Source organism: Naumovozyma dairenensis, chromosome 4, assembly GCF_000227115.2.
Source record: "Naumovozyma dairenensis CBS 421 chromosome 4, complete genome".
NCBI classification, from domain to species: domain Eukaryota; kingdom Fungi; phylum Ascomycota; class Saccharomycetes; order Saccharomycetales; family Saccharomycetaceae; genus Naumovozyma; species Naumovozyma dairenensis.
The window spans coordinates 1,020,995-1,033,494 of record NC_016482.1 but is presented as its reverse complement, the minus strand read 5'-3'; the positions used below and the strand labels follow the sequence as shown (position 1 = coordinate 1,033,494).

The window sequence follows — 12,500 nt, the reverse complement described above, 5'->3', positions numbered from 1 at the left end:
CTTTCTTGGCATCCAATATCGCATTGAAATGACTATACTAACTCTTACTAATACGATTTTTAATAGTTGTAAGTTAAATGTATAGAGGATAACTGTTACTTTGACAATTTCCTTTCTTACGCGTACCCGATGCATATAGACTACGTTTGGCAAAGTTAAAATCGAAGAGTAAGACATTTTAAGGATGGTAGAAAGTTTCAAGACTCATCATTTGGGACAGAAAGATGCAGTCAATGGCTAGCCAAGGGAGTTCTGTTTCTTATCCTTGTACATATGATAGGTGCCGACTGTCCATTCTTGTGTACATATCGCCATTATGGAAGAATATGTATATGTATGCCACATGCCATGGTTACGAATTAGTTGGCTGGCTATCTTACCCATAAGAAGTGAAATGGTTTAGACATTTATCTCAACTTGTGCAATTGTTCAATCAATTGTTCTTGATCGACATAAACTACGTACGTACGTAGTGTTTTAAATTGTGAAAATCTGATCACGTGAAATTCTATTAGGAAAAGATATACCGCCACAGTCTTCTTTTATACAAACCATACCTACAATCTTTAATACGATAATAGGCTCAATAGGTAGGTACGTTTGTTAGTTATATATAGATATATTATAATACGTACATAGTATCCTTAAGATGCTTCTTAATTAATGCGTAAATGTACTATGAAACTATTTTTACCATTGGTGCAAAATCTGAATTTTGTTTTTTTTATGTTTGATCATTCAGTCTGATCGAGTCTATCTGCACAATCGTAACGATAGTAAAGGTGTATAGTACACGCAACTAAATAAGCAAAAAGAAAACAGTACCGTTAACATGAGCTCATTTCAATCAAATCACGTTTCATATGAAGGAACGGTTTATTCAACCAGACCTGGTTTAGAATTACAAGATTTCCAATTAGAAGAAGATTGGAATGGTAGACCTGCAAGTGAATGGTCAGTAACTAGGATTGGAATATTACAATCAAAGATTGAGAAATATACTTATAAGATTTATCATAGTAATCGATTTGGGAAACATAATTTATCTAAACTTATAGCTAGACATAAACTCGTTGAGTTTGCTAATGAGACTTTTGGATTTGATGGATGGCATATGGATGTAATAGACATAGATGCAAGAGAACTATTAAATTCATCTGCAAAGGTTAATTTGACGAAAACGATAGGAACCAATACAAATAATAATGAAAACAGTGAAGATAATGATCGAAAACCTAAGAAGATTGGGATTAAGGATGATGAAGAAAGTAAAGATAATGATAATGGAGACCATAATATAAAACATACCGTGTTAGCTGAAGCTCAAGTACGAATAACGTTAAAGGATGGTACGAATACACAAATGGGAGGAATTGGGAAAGCTACAATGCCATTTAAGGGAGATAGTTTTAGTAAGGCTAAGAAGGAAGCAGTCAATGATGCTTTGAAAAAGGCTTTGTTAAGTTTTGAAAAGATCATACTAGATTACGAGACAAAAGTAGAAAATAATTATTATGTTGATGGATTATATGTGAATAAAATCAAACAAACAAATTTTGAAACTATACATGACAGTAATACAAATAATAATGATATTTCCGTACCTTCAAGGATTAAACAAGAAGAGTTTTAATGGAATAGTAAGTATGTTTATGCTTAGAACACGACACCAAAAAACATTTTCTACTCCTATATAAGTGATATATAGACATATAGATTGCAGTTAATGAAAAAGTGACTACTAGATACACTCATTGTGTACATCTAGCTGGGGACATGTACAGCATAGAAGGAGAACTACTGCCTTTCACCTTAGGTACTGAATATATTTCTTGAACTACTATCATAATAATTTCCGGAGTTTCCAAATTATATCATATCTTAGATAATGACCCTCGGGGAAATAGATGAGACTGCTTTATTTCCCAAACACCCTTAAATAGTCTATCATTTACACCCACACATATTTTTCAAAATTCCGGTGAACCTGAATTTTGTAATTTTGAAAAACAAGCGGATCAGAACCTCGCGAGGTATTGACTACACACACACAGAGAGAGAGAGAGAGAGAGAGCGGCGGAGCCTTACGTACGTGTGTGGGCGTCAATATCGAAACATATAACAGATGAATAATCGAAAATTGGCACTTATATTATCAATATAATAATTTAAGATAAACCATACCACAGACGATAAATTAATGTATGTATAGGCATATATCATGTTGAAAATATCCTACGAAAAATCAGGCAAGAAAAACGCATAAGATGCAGTAGAGAAAGCAAAAAAGCTGAATATGAACAGATACGTATACGAAAACGAAAATAAATGTAATATCAGAATGATTAGAATCTTATTGTTGGCCACATAGAATCTGAAATTAGGCAACTATACGACAAGGAAAGTTTCTGGATTCCGTGGTATTAGAGTTCGAAAAACGGGCTTGGTTAGAAGGCCTATGTATATGCAATTGCCTGCACTAGTCCTTGAAAGATAGATTCGAAGAAGAACGGTAGTAAAATTGATGTTACACTTTTTAGTTAATGACCTTGAAAATAATGAATAGATTGTCTAAGAATACAGGTTTCGATTCGAAATTAAAAGTGCTTAATAATGCCCAAAAGTTCAAAGAGGCACGAACTTGAAATAACAGAAACACTAAAACTAGCTTTATCAACAATTGCTTTCTGATGTGGAGGTGATCATTTCAATTTTTAATTAGCAGCGAATCACATTTTACTAACAAAAAGAATAATTATAAAATGCTTACAACATTGCATTTAAAAAATATTATTGTTTATCAACAGAAAAATCAAGATGGCTCACGAAAACGTTTGGTTCTCCCACCCAAGAAGATACGGTAAAGGTTCCCGTCAATGTCGTGTTTGTTCTTCTCATACTGGTTTAGTCAGAAAGTATGACTTGAACATCTGTCGTCAATGTTTCAGAGAAAGGGCTAACGACATTGGTTTCTACAAATACAGATAAACAAAAAATCAATAATTTGAACTGGATTTGAATAACCCAAAAAAATGTTAAATAAATAAATAAATAAATATCTCAATTTCTCTTTTTCTCTTTTTCATAGGAAAACAAACAAAACAATATACAAAAATAAAACCATCGTTATTATCAAATCTTACGAAACCAGATATAATGCACAAATATATATACCTTTATAAGATAACCAATGGATAAAGTACGTAAGTTAATCACCTACGTACGTAAAAGACTAAATACGTTGATAATGTTAGCGTTATCGTTATCGTTAAATCCCAAGAACCTTTTAAAGGTTGCACGGCGCGGCCACGGCGCGAGATCTTAAAATTTGAAAATTTGAAAAATTGAAAAATCGTTTAACAGATGAGAAACTAAAAACAAAAATAATGTCAAAATTTTGAAAATTTTTCAGCAATGCTCATCGCTAATATTAATTATCTAAAACTTACCAAGTAACAAGTAGCATAGCATTTACGCAGTCCCCAACACGGTTGTAAAGAAGTAAATAATAATAATAAATAATTAAAAATTATGGGTAAATCAAAGAAAAGATCCAGAGCCTCCAAAGCCCGTCTAAATCCTCTGGCTAACAACAATGATAAAGGTGCTTTAAATAAAAAAGATGCTAATTTAGTCACCAAGAAGATCCAACCATTATTAAATCAATTGAAAAGTTCAGTACCAAATGATAGAAATATGGCATTGAATAGTGTCACTGTTCTTTGTGAAGATCCACATATGAGAGGGTTATTCTTGAAAGAGAAATTAATTCAAACTATATTAACTAATTTGTTAACTGATGAGAATATTGAAATTGTAGTGGAATCATATGGGTTGTTAAGAAATTTAGCATTAGAGGAAGGTTATGACGTTTCAATGTATCTATGGAGATCAGATATTTGGAAAAGTATTACTCTTGGGTTTGAAAAAATAGTTACATCATTGAATGTGATGGTGTCTCCTTCAAATGATAATACGAAAAGCTTCGGTGAATCTAAGAGATTATTATTTGATTTTATTGACAATTTATTATCGTTAGTCATCGCATTATCTAATGGTTCCAATAGTATCTTGGATGATATCCTAAGCACTGAGAAAACTTCACAACTATTTCAACTTATAATAGAAATTTTAAAATTCGGTCATAACAAGAATAACTTACCCACAAAAGTTTTCAATCAAATCCTTGATTTCATTTATGATTTCAGTTCAGAATCCTTTGAATTTATCGATGCCGTTAAGGAAAATGAACCAATCATGTCATGGCTTACATCATTATTCACCAATCCAGAATCATTAAATGGTGATGTTCTAACAGAAACATTAATTAAGGGTATTTTTTTACAATTTCAAGATGACAATTTGACCATATCACAATGTGAACAACTTCTTTCTAGTTTGATTAAAACGACACAAGAGACTTCATTATCATTGGAAAAGATTGAAAGAGATTTATCAGTTACTATTGAAGATGAAGAACTAATTAAACAAAGTAATAATATTGCCAACACGGGAGAAAAATTAAAAGATTATACGAAGAGACGTTCATTAGCACAAATAAAATTACAACATATTGAAATATCATTAGATATTATTACTGGTACTATTGAAAGTGCAGCAATAATAATGACGTCGAATAATAATACAACAGAAGACTTCAATGGGATCAATAACTTGTTGTTGGATCCTACGATGATTCCTCAATTACTTTTAAGGTTATTTGATGCATTTACAGCGAGATGTCTTATCATTTGGAATAATTTGTTATGGTATGCGTTAGATGCAGGATTTGGTGTGGAATTAGTGACATTACCGGAGTATAAACTAATTTGGGACTCCATTTTCAAATTAAATGATGAAGAATTTATTAATAAAGACATTGGTGTATTGATTGGGAAATATAGTACTATTTGGGTATTCTTAAAGATTATTATGACTATTGCTAATAAGGATGAAAGTAATCAATTACTTCAAAATGTTGGTTTACTTAATAATAGTAATTTTATTACAGGATTACAAAATAAATTAATTATTACTACTTCAGGAACTGCTGATAATGGTAATGCCAATGAGGATTTAGAATTGAAGCAAAAATATGTTTCTGTTTTAAATTGTCTTGCAATGATACCTGGTCAAGATGTTAAGATTAATCAACAAATTGGGCAATTTTTCTTGGAACAAATGAATTCTGAGAATACTGTGGTATCGACCACTATTGATATATTCAGTTCATTTTGTGAGATATATTCTGATGGCAATTTTGAATATGATGAAACAGTTTTTGTTCAAGGTGGATTTTTACAAATATTAAAGGATAAAATAATGCCCGTATTCAAATCAAGATTTAAATTGGTTGATAAAAATAAAGAACCGGAGTTGAAAGAGAGATGTAGGGAAGCTTTTAATACGTTAGAAAGATTTATTCAATATAAAGAAACTGAAAGATCATGAGATGATGGGAGGAGGGTTTGTATCAGATCCAGCATAATATAAATTGGTATATACGTTATAGACTATACAATAGAAACGGAAAAAACTTTCGAATAGCGTCGCCTAGGAATTAATCTGGCAAGGGCCATGTTATATTCTATCACCATCAGGAGATGTAGAATTACAAAGAATATAGAACACATAAACAAATGCATCATTCACAAAAAAAATAGTATCATTATAATCTACATAAATATATATTTATCTGTTTAAAGAATGAATGAGGAAAAACAACAGTCTATCTATTTTATTTAGCATATTGTTTAGCCTGAAGAGCTACTTTTTTCTCATATTCCACTTTATTCTTTGAGAAACTTCTCCAAGCAGGCTCTTGGGCAGGAGAATTTGGATTCGGAGAATCCAAAAGATCTTGTATCCCCAAACAAATTTGTTTCAAAGTGATCGCAGGTCTCCAATCTTGTTCTTCATTTAAGATACTCAAACAGATGGTACCACTTGGATAAACATTTGGATGGTAGAATCCAGCTGGTAATTTCACCTTTGGTGGTTTAGATGGATATTCGTTGGGGTATTCTATTGTGATGGGGTAGACACCTTCTGCCCAAAGTGTACCTTCTTTACCTGGTATACCAGCTTCCCATTTTTGTAGATTCATGGTCCCATCTGTCTTTTTAGTTGGTTTGGCAAAGAATCCAAAAGGATGATCTTTTCTCCATTTCTTTCTGTCGTAATGATGATTAGTTCATATGTAGGTAGTAGATGTTAGTATAAAAAGATCTGCCTGTGTGTGTGTGTGAAAACAAAATAAAATCGAAATAACATACCTTTCTTCTTGTAAACGTTGTAAACATAAACTACTCATTATGATGCTATGCGTGTGTGTGTGTGTGTGTGTGGGTAGGGTTATTATAGTACAAAGTTGATGGTTAGTTCAGTAGTCAGATATTGAATGTTGTTCAGATATACTTAAGTGTGTTTCTTGAATCTGAAAATGTTGTTGTCAATAATATTTATTTATTTATTTTGTATTTGTATTTTTTTAATTATTTCGGGAAAATAAAGTTGATGATATATATTGAGATAGTATGAATATAAACTATGATGGTCATGAGAAGGAAAAGGAGGCAATAGAATAGGACACAAAAGTGGAAAAGAATACATAAGGTTCACCATCCTAACTTCGAACACGACTAAGGTACCACTATTGTAATGAGTACTCACTTTTCAGACGAAGAAGAATATGATGATTTAGATGATTTATTAGATGAAGATCCAGCAACTTTAGATCAATCGGATATAAAAGTTAAACTAAATAATACTGATTCTAAAGATTCCATTAATGTTATTAACGACAACGATAAGGAAGAGGAGAAAACCAGATCCATATCTGAAAAAGTAGAAGACAATGCTACTATCGACAACGGGACTACTAATGCAAGGAGTAATGCTAATAATAAAGAGGTTCAAAATATGATTGATGAATTTGCTGGATTGATGAAGAATCAAAAAAAGTCCCAAGATGAATCAAAAAATGGGGATATAGATGAAGAAGAAGATGCTAAATTAATGGAAAAATTCACTAATGTGCTTAATACATTAGATAATGTTACGAAGCATCCTCAAACATCTGTAAAGAATGACAATACCACGACGACGACGACGACGACTACAGCAACAAATAATGTTATGGGAAACGATAAAGAAGATGATGAAGAAGGTGGATTTCATAAGATCGTTTCTAAAACTTTAGATCGATTAAAGGAGAATGATAAAAAGATTAATGATAAACTTTCTGATGAAAATAATGGTGGAAAAAAGAATAAAAATGTTTCATCATCCGAGAATGGCAATCCAGACGATATATTATCCAGTTTATTAGATCAATTAGTACAAGGAGGGGAACAAGGAGAAGGAGATATTGGTGAAGATGGAATGGATAATGCCATATTAAATATATTAAATCAAATGTCATCAAAAGAAGTTTTACATCAACCCATGAAGGAGATGTATTTAGAATTTGATGAATGGTTTAAAGATCATCGAGAAGAGGAAGAATTTAAAGATAAGATTGTAACGTATGATAAACAATATTTGATAATTGGTAAAATAGTTACACTCTATGAGAAGGATGATTATACTAATGATTTATATCGAGATGAAATTACGAATTTATTAGATGAATTAGAACAATTAGGTGATACACCAGTAGGGAATGTCAATGCTGGTGCTGCCAATGGAAGTAGTAATAATAATACCACTATGGATGATTTTTCCAAATTATTAAATATTGATGGATTAGGAGATGACAATATGGATGGATTTGATGAAAAATTAAAAGATACCTGTAATCAGCAGTAGGGAGTGTTTGTCGATGTAATTAATTTTTTTATTATAATAAATAAATAAATATTTATATTAGTCTCTCTCTCTCTATATATATGTATATATATATATATATATTCGTCGGGTGAATTAATCAATGGATTCTAATTCCAGTTTCAATCTTTTCTCTACAGCGTTTAAGAAACCATCAGTATTAACGTATTGGGAACCAGAAGCCAAAGCCAAATCCTTAGTCATAATACCATCTTGTTGTACAGTATTTAACGTAGCAGCTTCCAACAAATTAGCAAACTTACACAATTGATCATTCTTATCCAATTCTCCTCTTTTCAAAAGACCTCTTGACCAAGCGAATATGGAAGCTATAGAATTTGTAGAAGTTTCTTCACCCTTTTGGAATTTTCTAAAATGTCTAGTGACCGTCCCATGAGCAGCTTCACTTTCGAAAGTTTTCCCATCAGGAGTCACTAAGATAGAAGTCATCAACCCAAGAGATCCGAACCCTTGAGCGACGATATCTGATTGTACATCACCATCATAATTCTTTAAAGCCATGATGAATCCACCTTTTGATTTAATCATTTGAGCTACCATATCATCGATCAAACGATGTTCATAGTTAATATTCAATTGTTGAAATTTTGCTTTGTAATGGGTTTCGTATATGGATTGGAAGATATCTTTGAAACGACCATCATATTTTTTCAAGATAGTATTCTTAGTGGATAAGAAAAGATTTAATTTTTTGTCTATGGCTAATTTGAATGATGAATGAGCGAATCCTTCAATGGATTCATCTGTGTTATACATTGCCAATGCTACACCGCTTCCTTTATAATCGTATACATCTAATGTGATTGGTGAATTTTCCTGGGCATTTGAAGGGATGAAGTTCAATTGTAATTTGCCTGGACCGGGGATCAAAGTATCAGTAGCTTTATATTGATCTGCGTGAGCATGTCTACCAATGATGATTGGTTTTTCCCAACCTGGGATTAATCTTGGTATTCTTGGTATCACGATCGGTTCTCTAAAGACAGTGCCACCAAGGATATTTCTTATGGTACCATTTGGTGATTTCCACATTTTGGTCAAGTTAAATTCTTTAACACGAGCCTCGTCTGGAGTAATTGTTGCACATTTGATCCCAACACCGTATTTCTTTATAGCGTTTGCTGCGTCGATGGTTATTTGATCCTTTGTAGCGTCACGAGATTGGATTGATAGATCGTAATATTTTAAGTCAATGTCCAAATATGGTTTAATTAATTTTGTTTTGATTTGATCCCATATGATACGGGTCATTTCATCACCGTCTAGTTCCACCACTGGGGTGGATACTTTGATCTTGTTGAAGTTTTTTGCCGCTGTGGCAGTGGAAGAGAGGAATCTTCTTGATAGCATTATTTGTGCTCGAGGGGAGGGTTGCTGCTGCTGTTGCTGCTGCTGTTGTTAAATGCAAAATTGCTATGCTAAGCTATGGTATGGTATGCAGATTGAATAGACAGGTAAGCCACTGGTTGTTATTCTCGAACAGCTATGGTACCCTTATATACACACGTATAAGTATATAATAAGTACGTATGTATAAGTAAGTAAGTAAGTATATGGTCATAACCAGGTACCGCTGATGGTCGATGGGAGGGAGTCACGCGCAGTTGCGGTTTCATATGAAGTACCCGGTTTTCGGGCCGGTGTTATAGCGTGTGTATACAGCGTGTGCATATAGCGTGTGCATATATATACAATTTTCAAATTTTCAAGTTTTTAAATTTTCAATTTCGACGGCGCGAGGCGGAGTGTCCGTCTGTCCAATCAACTTCTGGAAATACATATACAGTGTACTGTGCTGTACGTACTGTACCATACAGCGTATACAGTTGCTATGCTTGCTACGGTTGTGTATCTCCGTTATAGCAATAATATACTATAGTATACTATTGTATACTATAGTATATTATAGTATATTATCTACCTGTATATCTATCTATAAGCAACTTGCGTGTGTCGAGGGAATAAGTGCTATCTAGCTATCGCTGTTATAGATTATCGTGTTTGTATTTGTATTCGTATTCGTATTGTTCACTCATTCACCTATTGCGATTACCTTCAAATATATTTCTGGCAGAAACACAAACTAACACTAACACTAACACTAACACTAACACTAACACTAACACTAACACTAACACAAACCATTATAAGATAAATTACTACTACCCTGAAAAAATAGGTTCATTTATACATATACAACAACAACAATAAAAACAACAACACACAGACGATCATGACAGCAATCGCTCCAATTACAGGCACTTTGAGAAGAAGAATATTCACAGATATCTTTATTGGATTCTCGTTAGGTGGTGTTATCGCATCATATTGGTGGTGGGGGTTCCATAAGCAAAAAGTTAACAAAAGAGAAGATTATTACGCTAAATTAGCGGAATTGAAAAATCAAGAGGAATGAAAGAAAACCCTCCATTTGATATATCTTTTTCAAAAAACTTATTTTATTTACTTACTTTTATTTATTTATTTATTTATTCTCTCTATATCATACATTCACACAACTTAACTCAACTGAAATCAATATATTATATCTTTCTTAACATATTATTATTATTATTATTATTATTATTATTTAATACTCCCCTTTTATTAGGCAACTCATTTTTTTTCACTACCACCGCATAGACATAGCTAACGGAGATACATAACGCTATAGCAAGTACCTACGTTTAAAACGTTAAGCTATAGTAACATCCATATATAATATGAATCAACTTCTTTGCTATATTCTAGAGAAGTTAGAGCTATAACTTCTCGTATCATATCTTTACATCGCTAACTTAGTATATGCTCCTATGTTTGGTAAGGAATCATGCTAATACAACAATATAGCAATACACACATTCTTTGAACAATGAAGTCCTTCTTAACCAAAAATTATAAGAAACAAACAGCATCATCATCATCATCATTATCATTGTCATTGTCATTATATCCATCAAAACAATTATCTACAGCAACAACGATAGGTACACATATAAAACCGTTCCAACCACTTAAACCCTCTCTATTTTCTCATAGAATTATACCTAATTCCACAATCAATTTCAATAACACATACAATAATAACATTCATGATCAGTTACTACGAAGAAATAATCAAAAAGATCTCATTAAAATTGACAAAATAATCAACATTTTACAATTAAAAGAAAAGAATAACAGATTTAATATAAACCCACTAGAATTGACAAAATTATTGTACGTACAAAAATTAAACTCATATATAACTATAAGAAATAATGATTCAAAAAAAATAACATTGAAAAATTTATTAAATTTAGGTGGATCAATATTAAATTTACAAATTTTGAAATTTTATTTAAATCTATATGGTGAAGGGACAAACATGTATCAGAATACGAACAACAACATGAACAACATGAACAATTCATTTAAATTGAAAAATTTACAAAATTCAATATTGAAATTTACTCTTTCGTTAAATAATAATAGCACAGGCAATAATGTAAATTTATTGGGAATTTCAAATTTAAATCAACCTGAAAATAAAATACCAAAAAGAATTAGAATTAAATTTGATTCTAATTGTCTTTTAATCATCTTGGGTTATCTAGAAATGGCAATGCCCACCACCAAGGGAAGAGATATACTGCATCCATTTATCATTGAACGGTTTATTAAACCTTATATAAAACATAAATACAGAATATAACACATAGTATCACTTCAACTTCTCATATGGTGAACACAGATTGAATAGATGTTGTTACGCAATTGTGCTACCCTACGCTGCGCCGTAGTTTAAGCGTTAGAAAAAGGGAAAACTCCTACTTATACAATGGCAATATATGTAATAATGTTATATATGTGCAAGGGATCTTTCCCTCTTTCCTCATATTTGACAGGTTACATTACACATACATCCACAAGTATACATACAACCACTACTAACAGACAAGTAGAAGAAGAGGTAGTAAGAACATATAATTGCCCCAATCCCAGTCTAAAAGCAAAGCAACTACTACAAACCCAACATCAACAACAACAACAACAAGAAGACATGTCGTTATATTACTCTCTAGTGTTTGCCATACTAGTCACAGAAATTATCCTTTTCGCAATCTTAGCATTACCAATCCCATCCAAGTTCAGAAAACCATTAACTTTAATCCTATTAAAACCGTTCAAAATCCCACCAATCCAAATAGCTTTGAAATGTATCCTATCTTTCATCCTACTTTTATTCATCGATTCAATCAACAAAGTAATCAACATTAACAAAGAATTATCAACAACTTCTTCAAACAGTAACCCAACTCCAGCTATATCATCTTCAAATGATAGAATTGAGATCCTTTCAAGGAAATTCTTCGCTCAAAGAAATATGTATTTGACTGGTATAACTTTATTCTTAACTTTCATAGTAATGAGAACTTTCACTCTAGTTAATGAATTATTAGATTTGAAAGATCGTTATAGAATTATTGAAAATAGAATCGGTGGTAAGGGGTCTAAATTATCAAAAGAGGAACAAATTGAAATTGATGAAAAAATAAATTACAAAAATTAAATTGAACAAAGAAATTGGGGATATCGATAAAGAAATTGAAACTTTGAAAGAAAAGGCTACTTTATTACAAGCTGAGATGGATTAGGATTTATTCAATCCT

General features: G+C 31.9%; 9 protein-coding genes across 9 annotated transcripts; 7 read left to right on the top strand and 2 right to left on the bottom strand.

Annotated features, from left to right (window-relative positions):
• Positions 1 to 832: 832 nt before the first annotated feature.
• On the top strand, positions 833 to 1,633 carry RAD59 (Rad59p; the record flags this gene model as incomplete). Its single annotated transcript, XM_003669950.1, has 1 exon — positions 833 to 1,633. The coding sequence occupies one exon, from the start codon at positions 833 to 835 to the stop codon at positions 1,631 to 1,633; it is 801 nt and encodes a 266-aa protein (XP_003669998.1).
• Positions 1,634 to 2,817: 1,184 nt separating this feature from the next.
• On the top strand, positions 2,818 to 2,988 carry RPS29B (40S ribosomal protein uS14; the record flags this gene model as incomplete). Its single annotated transcript, XM_003669949.1, has 1 exon — positions 2,818 to 2,988. One exon carries the CDS (start codon positions 2,818 to 2,820, stop codon positions 2,986 to 2,988), a length of 171 nt encoding a protein of 56 aa, XP_003669997.1.
• Positions 2,989 to 3,531: 543 nt separating this feature from the next.
• SYO1 (Syo1p) lies at positions 3,532 to 5,451 on the top strand (the record flags this gene model as incomplete). Its single annotated transcript, XM_003669948.1, has 1 exon — positions 3,532 to 5,451. The coding sequence occupies one exon, from the start codon at positions 3,532 to 3,534 to the stop codon at positions 5,449 to 5,451; it is 1,920 nt and encodes a 639-aa protein (XP_003669996.1).
• Positions 5,452 to 5,737: 286 nt separating this feature from the next.
• UBC9 (E2 SUMO-conjugating protein UBC9) lies at positions 5,738 to 6,313 on the bottom strand (the record flags this gene model as incomplete). Its single annotated transcript, XM_003669947.1, has 2 exons — positions 5,738 to 6,173; positions 6,276 to 6,313. 2 exons carry the CDS (start codon positions 6,311 to 6,313, stop codon positions 5,738 to 5,740), a joined length of 474 nt encoding a protein of 157 aa, XP_003669995.1.
• Positions 6,314 to 6,660: 347 nt separating this feature from the next.
• PEX19 (Pex19p) lies at positions 6,661 to 7,809 on the top strand (the record flags this gene model as incomplete). The annotated part of the gene is made up of 1 exon (XM_003669946.1): positions 6,661 to 7,809. One exon carries the CDS (start codon positions 6,661 to 6,663, stop codon positions 7,807 to 7,809), a length of 1,149 nt encoding a protein of 382 aa, XP_003669994.1.
• Positions 7,810 to 7,923: 114 nt separating this feature from the next.
• On the bottom strand, positions 7,924 to 9,198 carry IDP1 (isocitrate dehydrogenase (NADP(+)) IDP1; the record flags this gene model as incomplete). Its single annotated transcript, XM_003669945.1, has 1 exon — positions 7,924 to 9,198. The coding sequence occupies one exon, from the start codon at positions 9,196 to 9,198 to the stop codon at positions 7,924 to 7,926; it is 1,275 nt and encodes a 424-aa protein (XP_003669993.1).
• Positions 9,199 to 10,081: 883 nt separating this feature from the next.
• COX9 (cytochrome c oxidase subunit VIIa) lies at positions 10,082 to 10,264 on the top strand (the record flags this gene model as incomplete). The annotated part of the gene is made up of 1 exon (XM_003669944.1): positions 10,082 to 10,264. The coding sequence occupies one exon, from the start codon at positions 10,082 to 10,084 to the stop codon at positions 10,262 to 10,264; it is 183 nt and encodes a 60-aa protein (XP_003669992.1).
• A 456-nt stretch (positions 10,265 to 10,720) lies between these two features.
• Positions 10,721 to 11,542, top strand: NDAI0D04340 (uncharacterized protein; the record flags this gene model as incomplete). Its single annotated transcript, XM_003669943.1, has 1 exon — positions 10,721 to 11,542. One exon carries the CDS (start codon positions 10,721 to 10,723, stop codon positions 11,540 to 11,542), a length of 822 nt encoding a protein of 273 aa, XP_003669991.1.
• Positions 11,543 to 11,668: 126 nt separating this feature from the next.
• On the top strand, positions 11,669 to 12,400 carry YET3 (Yet3p; the record flags this gene model as incomplete). Its single annotated transcript, XM_003669942.1, has 1 exon — positions 11,669 to 12,400. The coding sequence occupies one exon, from the start codon at positions 11,669 to 11,671 to the stop codon at positions 12,398 to 12,400; it is 732 nt and encodes a 243-aa protein (XP_003669990.1).
• Positions 12,401 to 12,500: the final 100 nt, after the last annotated feature.